This window comes from Cryptomeria japonica, chromosome 5 (genome assembly GCF_030272615.1).
Source record: "Cryptomeria japonica chromosome 5, Sugi_1.0, whole genome shotgun sequence".
Classification (NCBI taxonomy): domain Eukaryota; kingdom Viridiplantae; phylum Streptophyta; class Pinopsida; order Cupressales; family Cupressaceae; genus Cryptomeria; species Cryptomeria japonica.
Window position 1 is genome coordinate 863,399,751 of NC_081409.1, and position 25,340 is coordinate 863,425,090.

The 25,340-nt window shown below is 37.5% G+C and overlaps 1 protein-coding gene across 2 annotated transcripts in view; it reads right to left on the bottom strand.

Moving 5' to 3' along the window:
- Positions 1-25,340, bottom strand: part of LOC131036388 (uncharacterized) — a 110,498-nt gene that overhangs the window by 57,087 nt on the left and 28,071 nt on the right. For both annotated transcript variants that reach the window (XM_057968268.2, XM_057968270.2), the window contains exon 3: positions 6,728-6,898. In XM_057968268.2, coding sequence (XP_057824251.2) covers positions 6,728-6,898 — 171 coding nt within the window. The remainder of the gene's footprint in view (positions 1-6,727; positions 6,899-25,340) is intronic.

Below are 25,340 nucleotides of genomic sequence, written 5' to 3' on the forward strand. Positions count from 1 at the left end.
GAATAACCTTCCAATGTTATTGAAGTGTTAAGTGGATACTTCAGCCCATAACCAACTGTGCCTTGCAAGTATATTAGGATGTGCTTGGTTGCAACAAGATGAACATGTTTGGGCATGCCCATAAACTGGCTGAGAGCATTCACTGCATAGCATATGTCTGGTCTAGTGTTAACTAGATACATCAATGATCCAATCAACTGCTTGTACTCCGATGGATCTGCAAAATCAGAGTTAGTTGTAGAAACACTTAACTTCTTTAAGTTAAATTCCATAGGAGTAGACATAGGTTTACAATTCATCATTCTAAATCTTTTCAAAATATCATTAGTATACTTTCCTTGACTTAGAAAAATTTCGTTAGATCTTTGCCATACTTCTAGACCTAGAAAAAAATGCATTAGACCTAAGTCCTTCATTTCAAATTCTGAAGTTAATTCTTTCTTACATCTAATGATAAGTTCATCTTTACCAGTAAGAAATAAATCATCCACATATAGAACTAGAATTAGCATTTCATCATTAGATATCTTAAAGTAGATGTTAGAGTCAGCATCATTTTTACAAAATCCTAAACTTAACAAGTACTTATCAATTCTTTCATGCCAAGCATGAGGGGCCTATTTGAGGCCATATAGAGCTTTCTTCAATCTGCACACATGAGTTTCTCTATCCTGAATCTCATAACCCTCAGGTTGTTCAATATAGACTTCTTCCTCAATGACACCATTAAGGAAGGCAGTCTTAACATTCATTTGATGTAGCTTCCAACCTCTAGCTGCAGCAATAACTATTATAGTTCTAATAGAGGTATATCTAGCAACAGGAGCAAATGTTTCTTCATAGTCTATGCCTTCCTTTTGAGAAAAACCACAAGCTACAAATCTAGCCTTATATTTTTCAATACTACCATCACCATTATGTTTAATTTTGAGTAACCATTTAGAGGAAACAACACATTTACCTTTGGGTCTAGGCACAATGTCCCAAACATCATTCTTGATGATTGACTGATACTCTTCATCCATAGCAAGCTTCCAGGCATGATGGTTCAAGGCTTCTTCAACATTGCATGGCTCAGACTCAATGAGATTGCACATCAATGCAACGTAGTTGGAGAATACTTGAGGTCTCTTGGTTTCTCGGAAGGTACCACTGGGAGCTGCAAATCTTTCAACTTCTTGAATGGTGTTTCTTACCCAAAGTGGCCTCTTTTTGCTAACAACAATGTCACTAGGTATATCAGTGGGATTCATAACCTCTGGTGGATCATTATGCTCTTCTTGAGGTTAATCCCAACAACTAGTCTAGGGTTAATCCCAACAACTGAGGATGAAGTCCCTCAAAAATGTCACCTCACTGGGTCATAGCTCTAGTCAAAAAGCATTCACCTATCAAAAAAAAAGCAATTTGTATGCCTTGCTTCACAATGTTTCCACTAGCTACAACACGAAAGCATTTATCTTCTGCTTGATGCCCTTCCTCTACCATTTTGGAAAAATTAAAAAAATCATTGACACCCACTCTTGAAAAGAAATTTCCTAACTCTTTGCTTGCATGGTTGGCAAGAGATTGGGAGGCCTACATAACCATGACAAGGGGAATCAACGATGCAAGCGACATGGACCTATTGGACGATGCTTGCCTTGGCATTAGCAATGATCTCATAAGGTTTCTCCCTCTCTTTTATGTCTTTCTTCAGCTTCCACTTTTGTCCCTAGGCATAAAAAGCTATCTAGAGGGATTGTGTTTTCTTCCTACAACCCTTCTCATATGACCAAGAAAGCAAACCAATAGAGTTTAAGGGAGAGCAGCGAGACTTTTGATTGCTCTAGCAACAATGAATTGGCCACCAAGGTCTCCTCCTTTCCAAATCAGTCCCTTTTTGCAAGGCATAACAAGAAGCATCATAATGTGAATTCCACGAGTCTAGCTAAGGCTGGGTTATTAATTTTAAGCAAGAAATTTATACTTCAAAAATTAAAATGGATTTAGATATGGCCAAAAGAGAGGTTTTCTGTTGGATCACACTCTTTGCCTATAAATTCTTCAATTTTTGGCCCAAATTAGTCCAATCCACACGGGTGGCTTTCTTTGTCCTACAAGAAATCCTTGGAGGATTAAGTATATATTTATCCATGTACTAGAGGCTATTTTATCATTGAGTTTGAATTTATCAAAAATATCAAATATATTTTGCATTTGGGTCTGTGGAAAATAAGAGAACCTATTGAGTATTAAGCCGTGGAGTTCTTTTTCTACTTCCCATATTTCAGTAAGATTACCATATCAACTGCTGCAAAATTGGCTGCCTTCTGGCTTAACAGCCGTTGAAAATTCCCTAGGAAAGTTTGTACGTGTTGCAAAACAGACAAATAACAAAACTTATACCACCTTTGCTTGACTATGTGTGGAGATGGATCTTTCAAAGAAGTTTCCTAAAGAAATTATTCTTAAGGCTAGGGACAATATTTGGAGACAATCTGTAGATTTATGAGAAAATCAAATTTTAGGTGTAGAAAATGTGCCCATAGATATATTGCCTCAAAGGATGATTGGATTGAGCCAATCTTATAAGGAAGAAGAATTCTTCTCAGAATAGGGCATCAGATGACCCTTAAATCCTCCAATTTAATGAAAATTTTCTCTAACGTATTAATAGACTAAGGATATTTCTTTAGTCAGCTGGGGTCAACATTAGAAATTGTAGTCTCTTTTTTATTTTTCTTATTTTTCTTTAAATAATAAAATCTAAGACACAATTATAGCAGCACAACTAAATATAAATGCGATATCAATTTAAAAGACTGCAGGTTTAACAGTTTATTTTAATTTAGATATAATATTTAGATTTTCTTTTATATCTGTTATTCATTACCCCAAATCTGCAGTAATTTATCCTTGCTGAAATTTCTTCCAAATGTCTCCAAATCTACCTAAATTGGGGTTTCTCATCCACAAACTTAGCAATGGAAATTAGGGGGGTTTTGTCCTCTAATTTCAGACCTTAAGTACTTTTGTCCCCAGGTTGCTGAACCACAGTCCACTCTCCACAAGGAGTAATAATTAGATATATAAAATGTATTTAATGATGCTTCCTTCTCCCTTTTGATTTCTCTTATATACCTTCTTTTCTCCATAGACAAAACTCTTCATAATGCCCCAACTTTTGAAAAATTAAACTTCAATTTAATTTCAGTTTGTTATAGCTTAACCACTCCCCCATGAAACCAAAGGTACCTTTTATTAGAATAATATCTTTCTCTTTGTGTTATTAATGGTCATTTAAGTTGTTTCTAATTTCGCCTCTAGTTAATGATTGTTTCTTTTAGAAACATCATCTTTGTAACTCTATTTAAAAGAGCTTTGTCTCCTCGATTAATTGAACAACATCGATTCTTTGAAATCCATATGCTTTTGCATCTGTATTATGGTATCAGAGCCTTGGTTATTTTCGAAATAATTTTTCAATTAAAAATTCGTCAGTTTTTTTTTGAAAAATTTATTTGTTTATTCAAAATTGCTACTTTGGCAGTTCGTTTTGGCTGCACCTACTAGGGTTTTCTCGCTATTTTCTGCCCTCTCCCGCGACCCATCTCTCCTGCATTTCACGCAACCACGCGACGTGTTTTTTTTCTCGCCTACAGATTTTTTTTTCTGCCATTTTTGGACGAAAATCTGCATTTTCGGCTAGGTTTTTGACCCTCCAGATTCAGTTGAAAAAAATTCCTAAGCACAGATTCGTGGTGGGTTTTTCGAGATCTCAACTGGGTCGTCGTCAGAATTTTTTGGGTGCTTCGATTTTCGTGCCTTGATTGTTGAGCCAGTGGATCCAGATTCCGACAACAGATTCTTTCTGGGTTTTTCACAAGGATTTCTGGGTTGTCTTCGGATTTTTTTCGGGTCAGCCAAAAATTTTTTCTTGAAATTTGTGCCTACTGTGCTTCATTTTTTGAAGTTTGTACCTGCATCTGCCTCTGTTTCTGCATTGGGATTCGAATTTTTTGAATTCCGTGCAGCACCTCTTCTCAATTTTTCATTTTCCGTGCATTGGGAAACGTGCAAGATGGCGTCATTGACCAACTTGATGTTGGAAGGCAGTCAAGTTTTGTGCACTTAGCATCTTCTTAGTACCTCATTTTTCGTGCCTCGAAAAGCGTGAAGATGGCTTATGGGCATCGATGTTTGTTTCGGTTTTTAATATTTTTTTACCTAAAAAAAATTCTAATGGATTTTAATATTTTTTTCCCTTGAAAAAATCTGTGGATTTTATAATTTTGTCCTAAAAAATTATCTGTGGGTTTTTAAATATTTTTTGTCCCTGTAAAAAAAATAAAAATCATGAGGGTTTATGATTTTTTCCTCAAAAATTGTACTTTGCTGCACTCTGTTTTTAGTCACACCTGGAGTTGTTGTGCGAACATCTACACTAGTCTCTTATTTGCAGTCTATTTTCGAGCATCTTGCTCATCTGCAATAGTTTGGAGGGTTTGCCGATTTTTTCCTCAAAATCGTGACAGTTGTTCTTGGTGTGTCTCTGGTTACAGAGAGGGACAGTTCTCCAACATCAGGTTGGACGGTTGGTGTTGTTTTGGGTATCTCCAGAAGTTCTACAGTTTCTAGGAGGGTTGGTGGCAGACTCGTCTCAAGTGGCAGAGTTAGTGGCAGGCTCTTGTCTTCTGTTGCAGCGTGTTCTAAGAAGAAGGGGGCAACCTTCTCTGTTATTTCTCTTGGTAATTAGAACGATGACCATTAAGGGAGGGTATTAGAATAATATCTTTCTCTTTGTGCTATTAATGGTCATTTAAGTTATTTCTAATTTCGCCTCTAGTTAATGATTGTTTCTTTTAGAAACATCATCTTTGTAACTCTATTTAAAGGAGCTTTGTCTCCTCGATTAATTGAACAACATCAATTCTTTGAAATCCATATGCTTTTGCATCTGTATTACCTTTCCTTTTAAATTTAAGCACCATATTTACTTACTTTGGAGGGCTTCACTCTTACCTGCTACCACCCAACATTTCACTTTGTAGTTAATGATTTATTTTACTTGGCACTTAAATAAAATTAGGCAGGGGCATTACAGAAATAATCGGTAATTTGCTTCTTCTGATGAGATTTTTTGGCAGGATAATCTGCCCAAATTCGGAATGGATCTAGTGAACCCTAAATCTGCAGTTAGGCATCTCTTTTTTTTGCAGCCCCTGGGAGCCTAACCCAAGTATATTAAGTTAAAAAAAATGTATATTTATGATAAAAGATACCAATCTCAAGGAACCTATCTAACCTGTATAACAAATTCAATATAGGTACCTCAATACAAGTATCTTTCAACATCTTTTAGATTGATGTATTTAAGGTATGCTAGTATATGTACATGTCTGTGACTGAGCGTTATTCATCTACAAACATTCATGCACATATATATTATTCATCAACATAAAAATGCCACTGAGAAATGGCCCTTCAATTACTCTCAATGTGGATATGTTAACAACTTAGCCTATCCTAATTTAAGATGTAAACTCCAAGCCAGGAATTCAACTTGTCTTCTTACTAAAAAAGCTAAACACCAGGGTGGGGCATTCTCAAGAGAAAAAATGAATCTTCCACTTTTTCAGTATATGAATAATGAATAATGTTATAGAGTACTGCAGTATAACCATATTTTTTTTTTAAATTATCTTTTCAAAACATGCTTCGGACCTCTTCTGGCCTACTGAAAAGCATCCATCTCCAAGTTAAATGAGCATAGAAGACAGCCATCGATCCACTTTACTTACATATAAGGCAACCCAAGGACTAACAGCATACTAGCCATAGACTATTGTAGGCAATTGAATTTTACCTATCATCATAATGAAAGTATATTATAAGTCAACATTGATAACATATTCAGATTCCATGCTGAGAAGATGAACAAATAATATCTTCGTACAAGCTTGGTTGCCACATACTTTTTATTTTATCCTTCAATCTCAATATATAATAATAATATTAATGAATTATCAGAGAATCTGAGAAACACCCCAGTGGGAGACTGAGGAATAGAAGTACATATCAATGATCTGAGAGCATAAGATTGACAGACACAACTAAATGTAGAAAGATGACACCAACAAACAATCTTCCCAGAGGAAAACAGCCTTGGCTTCCAGAAACGTTCAGTTTCATCAGATAGTAACATTCTTTAGACAGAATATAAAACATAAGATATACAAACAAAAAACTGTTGAAACAGCTCAATAGGAAACTGGTTGAACATAAGTTCATCTCGATGGAGGACTCAGGTTGTCAGATCAAAAGGCAATTATCATGGGTAAAAGATTAAATGATCACTGTGTAATTCACTGAATTGGTTTCACTTATAATAGTCTCTGCATATCGTGGGAATCTGTTTGTCGCAGGACAGAAACAGCCTAAGCGACACCTGCTTCTCAAGAAGTAGGTTTAGGAACCTGACAGCGCATTCCATTTCTAGTAAAAAAGTTACGATTTAAATGACACCTCACTATTACACCCTTTATAATAATACCCCATATTCTTTCCCTCCCCAAATACAGAGCCCTGATTTCATGCCTAACACAATTCAATCTATATTCATTGGGGAGGATTATAAAATCTAATTTCACACAATAAGGAATATAAAAATAACATGATATTGTACCTGATTTGCTGATTTCTAATTTCACATAATAAGGAATCGAATGATAGCATGATATGGTACCTGATTTGCTGATTTTACGAATCACAAAGTTTGCATGATCAGCCACATAAATATTTCCCTTAGCATCAGATGTGAATGACTTTGGATGTTTAAACTTAGCTTTTGTTAGGTCCCCATCTGCAAGTCCTGACTCTCCATTTCCAGAGCCAGAGAATAGTTCGACCACATTATCTGTTGAAACAGAATCTCAAAAGTTAAATGCCAACACTAGTTAGAAGAAGCAAACTCAAAATTAGAAATTTATGCCTTAAAGGACATTTCACTTGGGATTTTGAGACTAGGGTTCAAGAGTATGACCCACACATATTAGGTTTAAAGACCTTTAGCTAGAAGACACACACATATGACTCCATGAGCTCATTAATCTTCATACTGTAACCAAATCCACCTTATCTGTTTTTCAAGACACTATATTTTCCCCCTAGATCAACCAATTATTAAGATTATTTTTCATATAGAGCAGAAAAAGGAAAACCAGAGAAAGCCAGAAGTGACAGCACATCAAAATTAAATAATGCTTGAGACAAAAACTTAGCTGACACACATGCAATTTTAAAAGGAGTGTATTTAGCTAGAGAAGATAATAAAAGATGGTTATTAGTATTGTGGACTCCAGAGACTGCATTAATCATAAATAATGGCAAGTCCATTCACAAAAGCATATAATCAAAAAGGGTTATGAAGTTATAAACAAAATCAAAACATTCTGTTAGCGGTTTGAAACACAGTTTAAAGCGTGCCACAAGTAAATAATGTGGAGTTATACCATGTGACTAATTAAGCTATCAACTGGAGTTTAGACAAACTGAAGATTTTTATGGGGCATAGCAGAAGCGAGCATTAATCCTCGTGAAGCTCATTTTATTCATATCATTCAAAGCATTATCGCTCAAAGTGTGAGATTTTTAAAAAGTGTCCTTGTTCAGGAAGCTATAAGGCCATTAAGCTCTCTTTATGTTTCCATGGAGAAGCTGAGAAGGATTAATTGAAAATGCTAATGTGGAAGCATCTAACTGAATTCTGACATCCTTATACAACAAAGACTTAGTTCATCAAGATCTTTCAATACTAAGGCTAGCGTAAGGAGACTGGAAAACCTAAGTGAAACTTTAAATTCAAATTGATATATTAAATTTACTATGTGAATTCGGTAATTTACCAAACAGAAGAATTTGGAGAAGTTGCTGGTAAAGGGGAAAGTTGATATAGGAGTCATTAGAGAGCTCAAGAGATTCTGCAGAGAATTTTGGATAGAAAGGTCTGTCAGATGAGTAGTGTTTCTCACTGAATGGATAGGCTTGATGATAAGAAAGGTCCGGCTCTCTCTCTAGATATCAAAACTTGAGAGGCAGGTCCTGGAATTCAGAGAAACACATACCCAAGGACGAAGAGTTTGAAGACAGGCTATGAATGAGACAGAGAACAGCTTCAACCAGCACAAACAATTTCATCAGTAACTGATATGAAGCTCCATGTATCCTCTTTTTGGATTGGTATTCAATATATTTGAATAACTTCCAGATAGATTTGAGTTTCCTGGGATTTAATTTTAGCGCAAGTTGTGTGAATGTTCACCATACAAATCCTTTTCCTGTTAGTAGTATAAAACATTGTTTGGGTTTTGTTGTGACCATTTCACACATCGCCCCATTAAAATGGGGACCCCCTCTTTTTGCTCATTTTGCTCGTCCTTCTCTCTGCTTTTTTAGGGTTTTTGGTTAGTGAGTCAGTCGTCTGGACTAGGGTCAAGCCTTAGGGTTTCCGTTTTAGTGTTTTCAGGCCAGAGTCCAGTCCATTTTGAAGACTTGTTGAGCATCCTCGCGTAGATGCAATTTTGGGATAAGGTGAATTCGTCAGAGGTCAAGTGAGTTTGTCTAGGCTCAGTTGGAATTTTGAGTGAAAGTTCAAAATTTTGCCTTAGTGTTAATGATGGGATTGTGAACTTTTGTCCGGGTGATTTTGACCAAATTTTGAAAATTTTAATAATCGATTCCGGGCATTGGAAAAGTCTTATTTTTGCCTTGTCAAGTAGTTAAAGCCTTAAAATCTTGATATTTTGCCCTATGGAAGCAAGTTCGCTCCTGTCCCTCAGTCAGGGACCAGGGCGAAAATCATAATTTTCTGTATCTTGGTTGTTAATTTGTTTCATTTGTCTTATGCAAGGTCGCCAGGAGATGCAGTTGAACGTAAATTGGAAGCTTTGAAGATTTTGAGATTTGAAAATGGCGAATTTTTGGAGTTTTAGGCCAAATCGCTCCTGTCCCTCAGTCAGGGACCAAGGCGAAATATCTTGCCTAGGCCATTTTGACCTCATTTTGATCAAACTAAAGCGTTAAGAACATGATGGAAGGTGAAATAAACATGATGGAGCGTCCAGACTTAGTCATTTGCAACAAAAAATTGAATATTTGCCCTTAAGGACAAAAATCGCTCCTGTCCCTCACTGAAGGACTGGAGCTTGTTTCTCAAAATTTCACTGTCCTTGCAGGATCAAGACGATTTTTGGATTGGAAGAGATAAAGGGAGGCATGTTCTTTCCATTGAATATAATTTGAAGAAATTCGCAAACAGGGAAATGTGCCAGGAGCAAAAATCGCTCCTGTCCCTCACTGAAGGACCGGAGCTTAAAATCCAAAATTGCCTTGTCCTTGAAAGATTTGAACGATTTCGCGATTTGAGAAGAACAAAGGAGGTACATTTCATCAGTTGAATATAACTTGAAACTGCCATCATAAGGGAAATTGACCATAGAAGCAAAATCGCTCCTGTCCCTCTCCCAGGGACCAGGGCGAATGTTAGTGATAGCTCCTGTCCCTCTCCCAGGGACCAGAGCGATTTTTCTTATAAGGCAAGTTTTGGGCAAAGATCAAGTAAGTTTTAAGTTTGAGGAAAGCAAAGGAGGCGTAATGAACCCATTGAAGATAATTTGAAGATTACAAAAACGCCAAGTGAAGTCCATGTTGTCCTAGGCGCTCCTGTCCCTCAGCCAGGGACCAGAGCGATTTCTTCCTAAGGAGAATTTCTCACCAAGATAAAACGAATTCCATGTCAAAGGTGAATGAAAGGGAGCATGACGAGTCCGTTGAAGATAGTTTTAAGCATTGGCAAAAAGTGATTGAGCCTACAAGTGCAAGTTCGCTCCTGTCCCTCAGCCAGGGACCAGGGCGAAATCAAGGTTATCTAACATTTCCCTCCAAGTTTAAGTCACCCCAAGTCAAGGTACAAGGAGGCAATGATGTTTGGAACGCCTCGACGAAGAATGAAGTTGCAAAGATCGCCAAATGTGATGAAATTACCTTAGTTCGCTCCTATCCCTCTCCTAGGGACCAGAGCAAAATCTCTAAGTATGCTTAAATTTTGAAGGCCACGTTCGTTTCAAGTGTTCAAGAAGGAATAAAGGACGTCATTTTACGCCTTGAAGACAAATTGATATCAATATGATGGAGGATTTGCACTATAGACCAAAGTTCGCCCCTGTTTTTCAGTCAAGGACCAGGGCGATATTCACTAAATTGCCCATTTCTTTCAAAAAACCACGTCAAGGCAAGGACGCACAAGGTCGCACAGGGTCGAAAATGTCTTTGAGAAGATGATATGCAAGGAACCAAACGTCAAAAAGTGATCAACTTGAGCAAAGAGGCAAATTCGCTCCTGTCCTTCAATCAAGGACCAAGGCGATATTCATAAAATAAATCATTTTCTTTCCTAGATCACATCAAAGCAAAGCTATACAAGGTTGAAAATGTCATTTGAAAGGTGATAAACAAGAAGTGAATGTTAAAAGATCACAAATTTGAGCTAGAAACTAAAGTTCGCTCCTGTCCTCCAGTCAAGGACCAGGGCGAAAACCACTTGAAGGACAAATTTGCTTTGCAAAGTGGGAGTTTGGCGTGTGCGAAACAAACAAGGAGATCATTGCCTACCTCACGAATCAATTTGGCAACTTAGAAGATAAAGGCCAAGGGGTAAATGCAAAGTTCACTCCTGTCCCTCAGCCAGGGACCAGGGCGAAAATGATCTAAAGAGCATTCGTCTACAAAATTAAATCGATCAAGCACAAGATTCCTAATGAGGATGCCAATTTCAATGTAGAGGAAGTGGTTTTGAACGTAAAAGGCGAGAAAATCAAGACCAAAATGAAGAATCGCTCCTGTCCCTCAGTCAGGGACCAAGGCGATGTGGTTTGTACCTCTTTACATCTCTCAAATTTTGGCGCCAATGAATTTTTGAATTATATTAAATGCTAAAAATCGATAAAATTTGAAATATCCAATTAAAATTAGCATTTAAAAATAGCACATGAACATTTATTAATTAATTTTGCCTTTTAGAAAATCGAAAAAATTAATTACCAAGGCAATTAATTAATTAATTAATTAATTAATTAAAAAGGGTGAGCGCTTGGATTTTATTTTTTATATTTTATAAAGTCGGCCCCTATTTTTATTAAAATTTGTTTTTAATTGCTTTATTTTCCAAAAGTCGGCCTAGGGGGGATTAAGAGGGTAAGCGCTTATATAAGGAGGTGAATTATTGCATTTTCAAATCATCATTTAAACATTCCTTTGCATGCGATTTGGAGAAGACAAGGAAGAAGTGCGAATTTCATCAAGAAGGTGCGAAATTTCATCAAAGGTAGTGCGAACTTGGTTTCAAGTGGAGCGAATTTGCCATCAAGACGTTGAAGACCCCAAGGTGGTGGAATTGACAAGGAAGACGCATTCGCTAGAGGAAGATCACATTGATACTTCAAAGCTTCGATTTTTGCCTAGGCGAATTGCCTTATTTTGCATTTTTGGAGTTAGCTCTCAAGAGAGGTATGACGAAGATCCCTTGTCTTAATTTTGAATGTTGATCGTCATAGTCTCAAATTTTGAATTTTGAAATTTTGAAATTTCAGTAGCTCAATCACATTTAAGAAATGATAACTCAAGGACTTATCATGAAGTTTCCTAAATTTAATCTTTAATCTATAGTTATGCATTGCAAAATCTATTACTTATTATGAAATGTTGTGTAGGTATTACAATGGCTACCCCGAAGGCGGGAGCATCCACCAGTCGTCCAGCTCTTATGAAGGAAGATCAAAAGAACGAAGAACTGGAGACCAAGATCGTGTCTAAGTGGAGCAACATTGGAGATACCAACTTGGGCAACTTCAGTACGAAGAAGTTTCGAGAGGTCCCTTACATTGGCAAGCCATCACCTGTCGCCAGGAGGATAATTGAAAGTGGCATCATTAAGGCGGTCGGCTTCCCTCCAGCAGTCTAGTGCCATGAGTTGATGATCGAGTGTGCTCGCCATTATGATCCACAGTCTAGAACGATCGTGTCCAAGGAGGGAAACACTTTGGCTTACCTTTCAGAGGAAGCTATAAGTGAGGCTTTCCATCTTCCAGAGCACAGAGATATGGTCTACAAAAGCATAGAAGGAGCCAGGTCCATGTACGAAGATGATCCAAATGCTTGCTTAAGCATCATCAACAAGAACTGGTTACTCAAGAGTCGTCCTCGCCTAAGCAAGATCCCGAACACACCACATAGGATCGATTTCCAGGAGGAGTACAAAGATTTGATAACAATGCTCAACCGAGTCACAGGAGCTCCTCAAGCCTTCTATTTCGAGAAATGAATGTTCTACTTCATCCAAGTGATAGTTCAGGGAAAAGGAACAATTCATTGGGCTAGAATGATTAGCCATTGCTTGGATGTACAATTAAGGAGACTGAAGGCTACCAAGTCCTTCCACATGAGTTCATACGTCATATATGCCTTGATCAGGAGCTTTGAGTACGCAGGACTACCTCACAGAGGAGTGATTGGAAGAGGACCCGTCGAGGTCAGAGTTTGTGATTCCTACGTTCACTTGCATCATCCGCCAGGAAGTAACTACAAGTTAGTTAATGATACCTTCACGATGAACATCACAAGGACGTTGCAAGGTGGGATTCACAATAGGCTATCACAGGATGCACAAGAGCTAGTAAAGAGGTGCGGTGCTTGGTTTATCCAATTCCCGAAATTTACTTATATTAGAGTCCATGGATGTCCTTCACCTCCATACATGTTGCCGAGATATCCGACAGACAGAATTGTGTTACTTGAGGTAACAAGACAGTTGGCAGCTTATGCGAAGGCGTTCAGACACAGACATGGGAATGGAGTTCCTGTACCTATCATATTAGGCAATTCAGTTGAGGTATGTCCTAATGCTCTAGCCATGGACGATGCAAAGAAGGAGTTAGCTTTGTATTCTTTTTCATTCTTTGCCTTGAGAGAGAGCTTTGATCCATATGGGTATATAGAGGAGACAGTCGGTACAAAATATAAGCATGAGTTTCAGATAGAAGATTTTATGATGAATCTCTTAGATGATCTTGAAGTGAAACGAAAGATGCATTCTAGATTGCCTTTGGATTTCATCAGGAAATGCAAGATTTACAGAGTGGCCGACCAAGCTCAGGACAGTGGCAGACATCTCCAATCATCCTATGATTGAGAAAGCAAATCAGTAAGGTTAGATTGGAATGAGCCCGAGGTTGTGGATCTAGATGCTTTGATGGCTCCAGTCTTGTCTTGTACTCGCAGATGGGTTGATGTGCAGCATCAAAAGTTGAGAGAACAGGGCATAGCTATGACTTTCACCTTGGAGGAGAGACCAGCTGAAGGTGGGGCAAGTGTAAGCGAAGGCAATCCTAATCCTAGAAATGCAAGCGAAGGCAACCTTCGAAGCGCAAGTGAAGGCAATCTCCATCCTAGAGGCTCGAAGAGGAAAGAGAGACCTGAAAAAAGGGAATCTTCCAAGAAGAAGCAAGAGGCCAACCGAGATCGTTCATCCGGCACATCTTCTCGACAAGAGAAGAGGACATTTGAGATAGAGGAGTCTATGGAATCGATGGTACAAAACGATAAAGAAGGACAGGCACCTCGAAGGTCACCAGGTGGATCTCTCCAAGATAATGAGTTGCATGAAGATAAAGAAGATAACGAAGTAACATCTCCTCCCAGAGAAGAAGAAATATTGCCTAAGGAGATACAGGTTAAAGAAACAAGATCTGCCATCCCAGATTGGTTAAAGGAAAGACTAACAAGGGTGATTGTGATCGAGGAGGAGGACAATGTGATTGATTTAGAGAGCCTTGTTGGACATTCCCAGGAAGTGACAGAGAAGAGGAAGGCTACTAAGATGTCCAAGATGATCCGAGATGAGACTGGATCCAGAAAATTGCAGATAGCTACACCGGCAGTGGACAAGTATGAAGGTGAGATCCTTGCAGAAGAATATGATGTAGAGACATTTGAGCTTGGTCCACTCACAGCCGAGCAGACACTAGATGATGCCACCGATTCATTTGAGACATTGAAAGACAAGCTTAGGGAAGAAATGGAGAAAAATAGAAAGCTTGAGAGAGAGAGAGGTGCATGGAGAACATATTTCAGCCATCTCAATCAGCTTTTAGGACGTCAGGATCCAGCAAGATCACCCGTACAGGCACTTCCCCTTCAATCAATTGGTGAGGCAGAGAGAGTTAGGAGTTTGGTCCATCTTATGAGCTCATGGATTGACAAATCTCATACAGTTGCCATGGAATTTGCAACAAAGATGATGCAGACCATTCATAGAGCTATCCAGGTTCTTGAGATCATCCACAACTTGATGATAACGATAGCCGCCTTTGCTCATACTAAAGATGTTATCATTCCTGTCTTACAAGTAATCAGACAAACATCAAGGAAGGTCCTAGCACAGGAAAAGATAATGGATGGAGGACCTCATAGTTTGCTTCAGTGGTCAACCTTACTCCAGATGAAGGAAGTTCTCTTTGAGGACATTAGTACTAGGTGCAATCATGTTGAGGAGGTTATCCACCCAATCCAGGACAGAGTGTTTGAGGTACTATGTACCATTCTTGGCAGGAGGATCGAGGTTGAGACAGATGTGGATTTGCAGGAATTGGAGGATAGAGTCAAGGTCATCTTTTGCAAGGATGCTAATGTTATCACAGATGAGCAACGGGACCAGATGTTTGCTACCATGCTCCTGATTGAGAAGACCAAAGAACTTGAACCTGGATGGGACGCTGCTCTTCTCAAGGCATTTGATCAGGTCATCCACTTGGAAGAAAGAATGAGGAATCTTCCCGAGATTCCAATTGCTAAGATCGAAGGAATCGTATCTAGATTCATTGCATATGCTAAAAAGGAACATTGGAAAGGGAATAAGATTCTAGATGAGAGGTTGTTATAGATGACATGGCACCTTAACTGTCATTGGTCTATGTCTCCTAGATTTTTGTGCCAAATTTAATATTTGGCTATGCATTTAATATTGTTCAGTAAAAAGGGGGCTATTTGTAATAAACCCTAATTAGGGTTTAGGTGTCATAATCTTGGCCATTGATATTCTTTCGATCTGGACCGTTCATTGTAATTGAGGATGCTATTTATACCCTCACTTCTTTCATTTTGTCATAATGATGTATTAGAGAATTAGAGAGATATTAGAGATTAGCAATTTGATTTGTAGCAAGATTGAGCTTTGAGGAAGGAATTTCAAACAATTGTTGTACATGATGGCTTTGAGATCAATAAAATATTGAAGTTATGGTATTTTATTGCAATTCTTGTGGTTATCTTCATGGTTGTTCATTTTCTTGAATCATTCTCAATCAAAGTAGTGTGTTAATTTGAAGGACAAAGTGTTGGACTTGATCTTTGGTAGGATTCACTTTCCAAACCACTAGCTTCTTGCTGATTGTAGGAACGCCTTGCGTGGTCAACTGGATAAACTTGAATCGCTTAAACCTTCAATCGTTGTTGTATCTTGGATATGTGCCTTCGTGGTAGTGTAATTGATCCTTGATGTATTGAAAAATCATTTATTACCTTAGAAGATCGCATCAATTTCAATTGAGTTGTTAATTTATGGCAATATTGAAGTTGGTAGAATCTCGCCAAGTCTCGTCCACATTGAGTCATTCTTAGGGTTAGACTAGACTAGATCTCTTGCAAACCCTGCTCTTTTGATATTTTTTGAGAGCTTGTTTAGTTTAGAAAATTCTTCGGAAACGTAAGGCCCCTTGATGACACAGCAATCACAACGACCACTGGTGCTTATCCACACGTAGAGACCCTACTAAAAGAACATTGGAGTCACCCTAACTGATCCTTCTTGCGATATCTTCAGCAGTTAGAGACTTTATTCAAGAGAGGATAAGATGCCTTTGGGTATTTTATTCTGTGTATGATTGTGTACAAAATGCACGTCAACAGGTTTCCAATGTCTCAATTTGGCCTAGGTTTAAATTGTCATCTATCACCAAATTGGGAGGGTAATGCCAGTCACCAAATTGGATGGTGGCCTGAAATTGACATGATAATAAATTTTTTCCTTTCCATTAAATAAGAAATTTGTTGCTGGTCAACCAACAACAGACAGAAGAAAAGAAATGATGTGATCTTACCATAGCTGTGTATATCTCTCAGTAATGGTGAAGCCACAAATAGCACCAGAAATTAAATCAATAAGGCAATGTGACCCATAACTTTATCATACAACCAAAACACAGATTCTATGGATGGCTATACCACTCAAACTTTTAAGCTGCCGGTGGTTCATGAAAGGTGATGAATTCCAGATGTACAAAAGGAATGTACCCAACAAACAAGGAACAATTCCTGTTTAGGAGAGATTTCCAGCAATTGCTGGAGAAGGGACTAAAGTTATCTACCTTATTAGTGCAAAATGACAGCAATATATAATTTTTCTCTGCAATAGATGGATCATGGTTCAGCTATTGATATCCCCAGGAAAAATAATTTATACAAAAAATCTTATTCTGAACAGCAGAGCCCTGAACTATAGACACCACGCCATACAACAATTGCATTACAACAGATAGAAATCACATCATTGAATTGAACCTGGATTATCTTGATTATAAATGCCCCCACTTATATACACAGCCTTGGCTCATCAGACTATACATTGAACAATTTCTCTGCAGAAGGCTAATGCTTTTATGCAGCACCACCTTCTGAGACAATTTCGGAAAGCCCCCTCCATGGGGCTGCAATGAGACTTCTTATCAGGTGGCTATGAATTGAACCCACAACCCAATGACAAAGGGAAATAGAAATTACCAATATATAAGTTTAGAAAGATGAACTTCAGAATAAGATGTGAGCTGGGTAGTTGGGATGTTAGCATGAGAATTACAAATTTATAAAGACAGAAATCAAATATGGGGTGTAGGAATTCATAATCTGCTGTAACATAAAATTCTTCCCCTCCATTAACCCAATATTTAGAAATTACCAATCTATGAGATCAGAAAGATAAACTTCAGAATAAGATGTGAGCTGGGGAGTTGGGATGTTAGCATGAGAATTACAAATTTATAAAGACAAATCAATATGGGGTGTAGGATTTCATAATCTGCTGTAACATAAAATCCAACACCATAAAAATCATCTCCTCCATAACCCAAACAACTGTGGGTATGCAACTGTGATATCAATAAGGCAATTGCCATTCAAGGGGTTAAGGAAAACTCATGATGAAGAGCATGCGAGACAGCTGTAGGAATATGACCAAGAGTGAAATCCCCATCACCACAACAAAGTAGTGTTGATGCGAACTCATCTATCTTGAAAGGAAATGAAACATCTAGAACAAAATTTAATTTTTCCCAAGTCTTTGATAGTCAGGTCTTGACATGTGGATACCTCAGTTGTTCATTGTGAAGTTGTTTACACAAAGGGACTTAGTCACTTATGTGCTGAAATCTGAAGAGGGGGGGTTAGATTTGAAAGATGACAAGATTCATTTGTTCAAACCCTAGGTTAGTGTCCTATGATCTAATATATGGTTAAGCACTTCATACCATCTGATCTTTAGTGTTGTTGTGACGTTTTCACACATCACCCCATTACAAATGGGAACCCCCACTTTTCGCTTTTAGGGTAGTCGTTTTGTTTAGTTGTCCTAACTTGGCAGTGCTCGTGGTCTTTAACCTTTGTTTATGAGAGGGATGTGTCTTGTCATTGGGGTGGGTTTGAGTCCGGAATCCATAGTAGAGTGTTAGGATTGAGTTTGAGGACAAATTGCTAGAGGCTGTAAAAAAATTGTCAAATGTTGTCATGTTGCAAAGTTGTTAGGAAAGATGTCAAGGTAAGTGAAACCAATATTTCCTCATAGGGGTCATTTTCCAACCCTTTTTAGAGTGGCCAAAATCAAGTGTTAAGTGATAAGGTTTGCTTCAGCACAGTGCAAAAAAACAAAATTTCCTTGTCATGGTCAATTTTCCACTCCTAAGGAAAATTTGCTAGTAGAAGTGAAAAGGAAGAGTGGAATTTCCTTGTCCACCATGAATTTCCACCCTTTGACAAGATGGAAATCTAAACTTCCAAGTTTCCTCCTAGGGGTCGAATTTCCACTCGTGGAGATCAAGTGTTGAATGAAAAATGAAGAAATGGAAAATTGCCCACTTGTTGATCAAATTTCTACTAAAAGGAAAAATGGAGATCTTGTTCATAGCATTCAGATTAAAATTGCCCACTTGTTGATCCAAATTGGCAATGATGTTCTTCTTGAAACTATCTTGTATGCCACTCACATCTTCCTGGGTAATCCTCTGGATGGAAAGATAAACCTGGTATGTCTTCAAATAATGTATATCTTCAAACTTTATATCTATTACTTGCTTCCTTGCTTCATTATTTCTTCTAGGCATTCCTTCAAGTGTTCTTCTGAATGAATCCACCTTCTTATATGCAGGATTGTTTGAGGTTCCAATTCTCTTTTATCAGCACTTGATCTTGAATTTTCTCCATAGTTCACAACTCGGGAAGGTCTTGTTTGTTATGTTCTTGCTTTTCCTTACAATCACTTATCAATTTATCAATCCTATCATTCAAGCTCTTGACATCATTCCAAGAGTTAAAGTTTTCAATTATTTTCATACCTTGTTCAATTGGCCCACCAATCTATTCCTTATTACTCTAGATAAGTTTTTCATCTTATTCAAGGATGATGCAGCTCTCTTTGTAGAAATCCTTTGACCTAAGTCTCCTTGCAGCTCTTTGACTAGCCTCACAGTGAATGCATCATTCGACCCCCTAAACTTTTTATAGATTTTCTTTATCTACAATTGATCATAGTAGTCATAAATCTGAATATTATAATCATATATCCCCACAAGGTGAAGTCTTGGCCACTACCTAGTACAAGCTAGGGCATAGAAGAGATATGAGGACATGTAGAAAAATTTGTTCAAAGGAAAGCTGGAAATCAAGTTATGCAACCCAGCATTGATAAGTGTTGCCAAATCTAGGTATTGTTCACCAACAATAATGATCTAGACAAAGAAAAATATCCATTCCTCAAAATCATGAGCATTCACATTGCCACTCAACCTATGAAGTAACACAATCATTAATGAAATCTCTTCAATAAAGTGTGACCTATGTACTCACCTGGGCAACTAGGATTTGCCCTTCTTTGGAACAGCAAGCCACTCCCTAGCAATTATATTCCTATAACATCCTTTCTTTTTACTAAAATGATGGTGTGATGAAGTAAAATCAAAGTCTACATAAAACTCCCTCTCTAGCAGATGAAAATAACCATTGATAATTGCTTTAGTAAGAGTAATGAGCAAATTATTGTTGTTTGTTATAATCTCCCTAGTTGTATCATAGTGATTGATACATTCCAAGACTAGGTCTATCCATTGTACAGCTATAGGGATATCGACTACTTGCAACAACCCACTCTCAACCATTCTTTATGTCATGGGAGTTCTATTTTCTCTATTCACCCATTCTCAAAATTCATTCAAATTAGCGTTCCCTAGTCGAGTGTCTCCTATTTTTGGCATTGTGCTTGTTAGACCCAACAAGTGTACATATCCTAGATATTTATACTTCATCTTAACTAGATTTTAGCTAAACCTAGAATCCTTTGATTTTTGGGAAAAACAAGCAGCATCACATCAAGGAAACACATTTTCTCCATTGATTTTGTTTGAATAATACTCTTTTAAAGTGGAGATTGCAACTATAGAGCTAGGAGAACTGTGAACTTGCCAATTTGTTGTCGTATGGTACTTTTTTGTGTTTCTGCTTTTTCATAACCAATACCTCTTGTTTCGCAATTCTGCTCTTTTCTTTTGAACCCTCCACGATATTTCAATGTGAATTGCTTGCATAATGACTCGTTTGAATTGTTTTTTCCTTTTTAATGCCTTAGCATTAATTTCCCTTCAACTTTGACAACATTCAATGCTAAGTAGGTTGGCTCTTTTAGCACCAATGTTCAAAGCAACATTTGAAGTAAGTAGGAGCGTCTTTTTGATAGGTTGTCAAAACCATGTCGAGGCCCAACAAAGGTTTCGAAACCTCATGCTTTCTTTGCTTCACTTTTCTTCCTTTCTTCTCTTGAATAGCCTTGAGAACTTCATGAAAGAAAGTGTGGTTGTGAGTTGGATGTCGGACTCCAACAAGGTTGTGGAAACCTTGTTGGACTTGAAGAGAGTTTTGAAACTCACTTTTTCCTGTGGCCAAGTCTTCAATCTTCTTTCCTTTCGAACGGCAAGAGCTCTATGAGAGAATTTTGAGTGATGTGCTTGACTCCGACCAAGTTGTGAGAACATTGTTGGGGTCTGACAATGGTTTTAAACACATGTTTCCAAGATGACAACAAAGGAATAGTTCAAACTTTTTGCAACTTTCTTCTTTGAGAAAGGACCTTTTTGAAAGAAAACAAGGTTTCGGGAACCTTGTTAGCTCCCGACGTGGTCTGAAAACCAAGTTTTGACCTGACACTTGAAGGAAACTTAAGCACTTTTTTTAAAAGAAAAGACTTGTTAAAGGACTATAAGCGGGTTCTAAAGACTTTGTCAAGTACCAAAAGGGTTGTGAAAACCCAGTCAAAGCTCGACAATGGTTTCAAAATTACTTCCAAAGACTAACAAAGCTAAAAGAATTCTAAATGCTTTAATAAGACTCAATGCAAACTTAGGAGTTAAGGTAAGGTTGTCAAAAACTCATAAGGACTTAAACCTTTTCATTTAATGGGTAAATGAAATTTAAAAAGGGGATGACCAAATCCACTACAACACAAGTCACATTATTATAAAGTGATAATGTTCAATTGATCATCATAAATATGTTTAGATGATGTGAATCGAAATTGTATGGCTTTGACTTTGTAGCCCTAAGTAGGCACTTGTTTGATTTCAAGCATTCCCTCAACCTCTTATTGTTTTTAAAAGATTAATCTTAACCCAATCTTAACTTATTTATAATTATGTATCTTCTCGTACTAGAATCTAATTGATTACAAGGAATTAGCATGATTTAATTTCATGAGACGATTCACAAATCCTTGTCAAGATGTGTGGGATTTTATTTGTTAGACATCATTTTGCAGTCTTATTGCATATTTTCATTTGATGTCATAAAAGGGGAATTATTGTGATATTTTCACACATCGCCCCATTGCAAATGGGGACCCCCACTTTTTTCTTCTTTCTAGGTTAGTTGTGGAGTCTTTTAGCTATTAGCATTTTGTTTGGAAGTCGTGTAGTATTTTAAGTGGTTAAGAGGTAATCAATTCAGGGCTCTCTCTATGGACGAAGTGAGGTTAGTTAGTTCTCAAGGCTTAGGAAATGAATGATTCACATCTTTGCTCGCTCTAATATGAAATGTTGACATTTAGCTAAGGCAAGTTGATTTCAAAGGGTAAATAATCTAAGTTTGCATTTCGGAGGACAATCATTGAGCCCCCAAAAGTGTGACATAAGCTTCTAGGCATAGTCATTGACCCCCTGAAAGTGTGACTTACTTTGCTATGCTACAAGTGCAACTTAAGGATTGAGTGATTGCCATTGACACCTCCAAAAAGTGAACTAATGTTTTTGCATCGTATTGTTTGAAATAAGATCATGGTTATACTAGGTGCATTGCTAAGAAGTGTTAATGTTGTAGCTTCAGGAGACCACATTTCCTGTGATGATTGTGAAAATCTTTTTGCTGATGATTCTTCATCTTGTCGCATCCTCTCAGTTCGTCTATTTTGCTCAACAATTTTGAGCTCTACGTTCATTGTGATTTATTTCATCAATGCAAAGTATGTTGAAAGGTTATCGTTCTTTATGATAACTGCCACCGCTCATGTATGTATAGCTAGTGGCTTCGTGAGAGTCTCTTGTGTGCTGGCAGTTGTGTCTCTCCTACCTGTATTGCATCCGTTGAGTAGCTCAATTTTAGTGCTTGGTGTCGGTGTTGTAACTTCCATCTATCTTTTAGCACTTGGCCTTCCGTCTACCTCCACTATGAGTTATGTTGAGTCGTGTTTCTTCTATTCAAGTGTTAGCCTTGTGTCGTGGGTGTGAAAAGTAGAAGGCATTCAATATATTTATATATTTGGTGATCATCAGCCGTGAAGTGGGAGATTTTCGTGGGACGATATATTGTCGTGACCTTGCATCATCTTGAGCCATTTTGTTGTATTCTATTGACGATTACGAATCGTATTCTAAGAATTGCATGAAGTCTCAGTAAAAGGGTTATAATTATTTATATTCAGTGATGATCATCTGTGTAAAGATTTGGTTTCATATCATCTTCAGCAATCTTATTTCTGGGCAGTTTTAAGAAGTCCTCAGTTTTCTAAGTTTTAAGTGTTATTAATCATTGTTAGATGATTGCTTGTTAAGCGTGAGAATTTTGTACTCAAATTTGAGCATTCAATAAAATCTGATTTTTGTGTGGTTGGGTTTTTCACCCTCAGGTGGAGGGTTTTTCCAGGATAAATATTTGTGTATCTTGTTCTCTAAGTTTTCTAGTTTCAAATATTTGAGTTGTTTAACTTTCTAGTTCTAATTTTAACATGGCATCAAAGTGGATCTAAAGAAAAAATCCAAAACCAGATTGCTTAGCTTTGAAATACTCTTTGCTTAAGCTTAGCTAGTTTATTTGAAGTTTTCAACAATGGTGAATGGACTTAAAGTTGAAGACCAGTTGGATGGTGCGGCTATTATACCTCATGGAAATTCAAAGTCCTTATTGTGCTTGAAGAGAATGATCTTCTCAACTTTGTGAAGTTAGTTGTAGATGAACCATCAGATGACTCTAAGAAAGTTCAATGGAGAAAGAATAATTTCATGGCAAGAAAGATACTAATTGATTTTGTGAAGGATCATCTGGTACCTGTTATATCCAAGTTGGGTTCAGCCAAAGAGATGTTTGAGTGCCTCCAAAGCTTGTATGAATTCAACAACACTAGTAGAGATCTAGCCTTGAGACGTCAACCCCTTCATATTAAAATGGCTAGAAGTGAATCTGTTGTTTCCTTCTTTATGAAGATTACAGAATTGAAGGATCAGCTCAATGCTATTGGAGATTCTATTGAGGATAAAGACCTGGTTATGCTGCCCATGAATGGCCTTCCTCACTTTTGGGAATCTTTCATTCAAGGCATTAGTGGAAGAAATGAACTACCCAAGTTTGATCGATTGAGGGCTGATTGTATTCAAGAGGAATGCAGATTGGGGGCAAGAGGTATTGTGAGAAAATCTCACCATGAACAAGAGCATGTTCTTGCTGCTCATACTTCTAAAAGGAAGGGAAGGAAAGGAAATTTCAAAAGGAACAGAGAGAGGAATTTTGATTCAGCTCCTGAACCTAAGAAGAGGAAGGATCTCTCAAGGGTTTAGTGTTTCAAATGTGACAAATTTGGTCACTTTGCTAGAGAATGTCCTTCGAGGCCCAAACATCAAGTTGCTGCCACAAATGTTGAAAATGCTTCTCCTCATAGAGAATCAAGTGAAAATCCAAAGGGTTTCTTATTTATTTCTGCTCTTTCATGTAATGTCCCCTCTGATAGAAATACTTGGCTGATTGACAGTGGAGCTTCTCGCCATATTACTGGATATCGTGAACATCTATCTAATCTGATTGAAAAAGATTCTCATTTGCATGTTATCATTGGTGATGATGCTTGTTATTCTGTAAAAGGAGCTGGAACCACATCCTTTCATTTAGATTCAAGAATTCCTTTTCATCTGAGTGATGTGCTATTTGTTCCTAGAATCAAGAGAAATCTGATTTCTATTTCAGCATTGGAAGATAAAGGATATCAAGTTGCATTTGCTGAAGGCAAAGTTCTTGCATGGAAGAAGAACACTAGCATCAAGATAGCTCATGAAATTGGTGTTCATCATGATAGCCTATATAAATTTTCAGCTCGCCCTATTCAAGCCTTAGCACATGATTTTATGTCTTCTAATGAGCTATGGCATAAAAGATTTGCTCATCTAAATTCTAGAACTCTTTCCTCCATGGAGAAGATGGTCATTGGTCTTCCTAAGCTCAATCAAGATCATGATGGTGTCTGCAAAGGATGTGCTCTAGGTAAGAACATTAAAAGTCCTTTTCACTCTAGTGAAAGTAGAGCAAAAGAAATTCTAGAGCTGATTCATTTTGATTTGTGTGGTCCCATGTATGTTGCTTCTTTAAGTGGTTTTTGGTACTATGTGTTGTAAACCCAAAATTTCATAATAAAACTTAGTACCCCTGATATGTCAGTCATCACCAAGCTCTTGTATTTAAAATGGTGAGAGGTTGAAGCTACAGAAATCTTCTTTTACCTAGTATAAAATCCCACATATTACCTCCATTATGCCTTAAATCCTATGTGAATAGATCAGTAAAATAACCTTCACCAATCAACATTTTATGTATATATCGGAATAGCTTTTTCGATCTAATAAATCAATGTTAGATACCGATATCAGGATAGCTAACCTGATCCAATAGATCAATGCTAAACATGGACATCGGGATAGCAATGTTGAACATGAAATCTTGATTGCCCATCGGAATAACCACCAAAGGCGAAGAAGTAGTATTATGTAATGTCGATAGAGTAAGCTATCCCGACACACGCATTTCGGAATACATCATTGCCAATACAAGAGGATGCATTATGCAGGTCCATCGAAATAACCAATGATGTCAAAATAGCACATTAACAAGGTTCCAATCATTAAAACTATCTCGATGATAAATAGTTAGAAAAATGTCGGGAGAACTATCCCGATTATGAACTTATGACTAAGAAATCAATATCGGGGAAACCTATGGCGATAAAAGGAAAATGGAGAAGGAATCCCGATCGATATAACTAATGAAATTAGAATAATGGATTATCTATAATCCGATAGTACAACCTATTCCAAAAGCGAGTATACGTAATGACATTGGAATAGCTACTCCGACAACACACTCTCCACTAAATACCTCTATCGAAATAACTTACAGCGAAAGGCAGAATCAAAGGCGAAAATCTTCATCTATAAATGATGTTCAATTCTCAATTCAATATGCAAGTTATATTCTAGCGTATATTTTCTTGATCTATGTATTATCTATTTATATGATAAATCTGACTATCTTCTTTTGTATGGCAAGTGAGAGGAGCATTTATTGATTTCAATGTCCTTCTCACAAATGCCAATTGATATGTATATGCAAGTTGGGTACGATCAAGCAATGCCTTGACCGGTCATGTCTAGATCAAGCAATGCCTTGACCGGTCATGTCTTTTA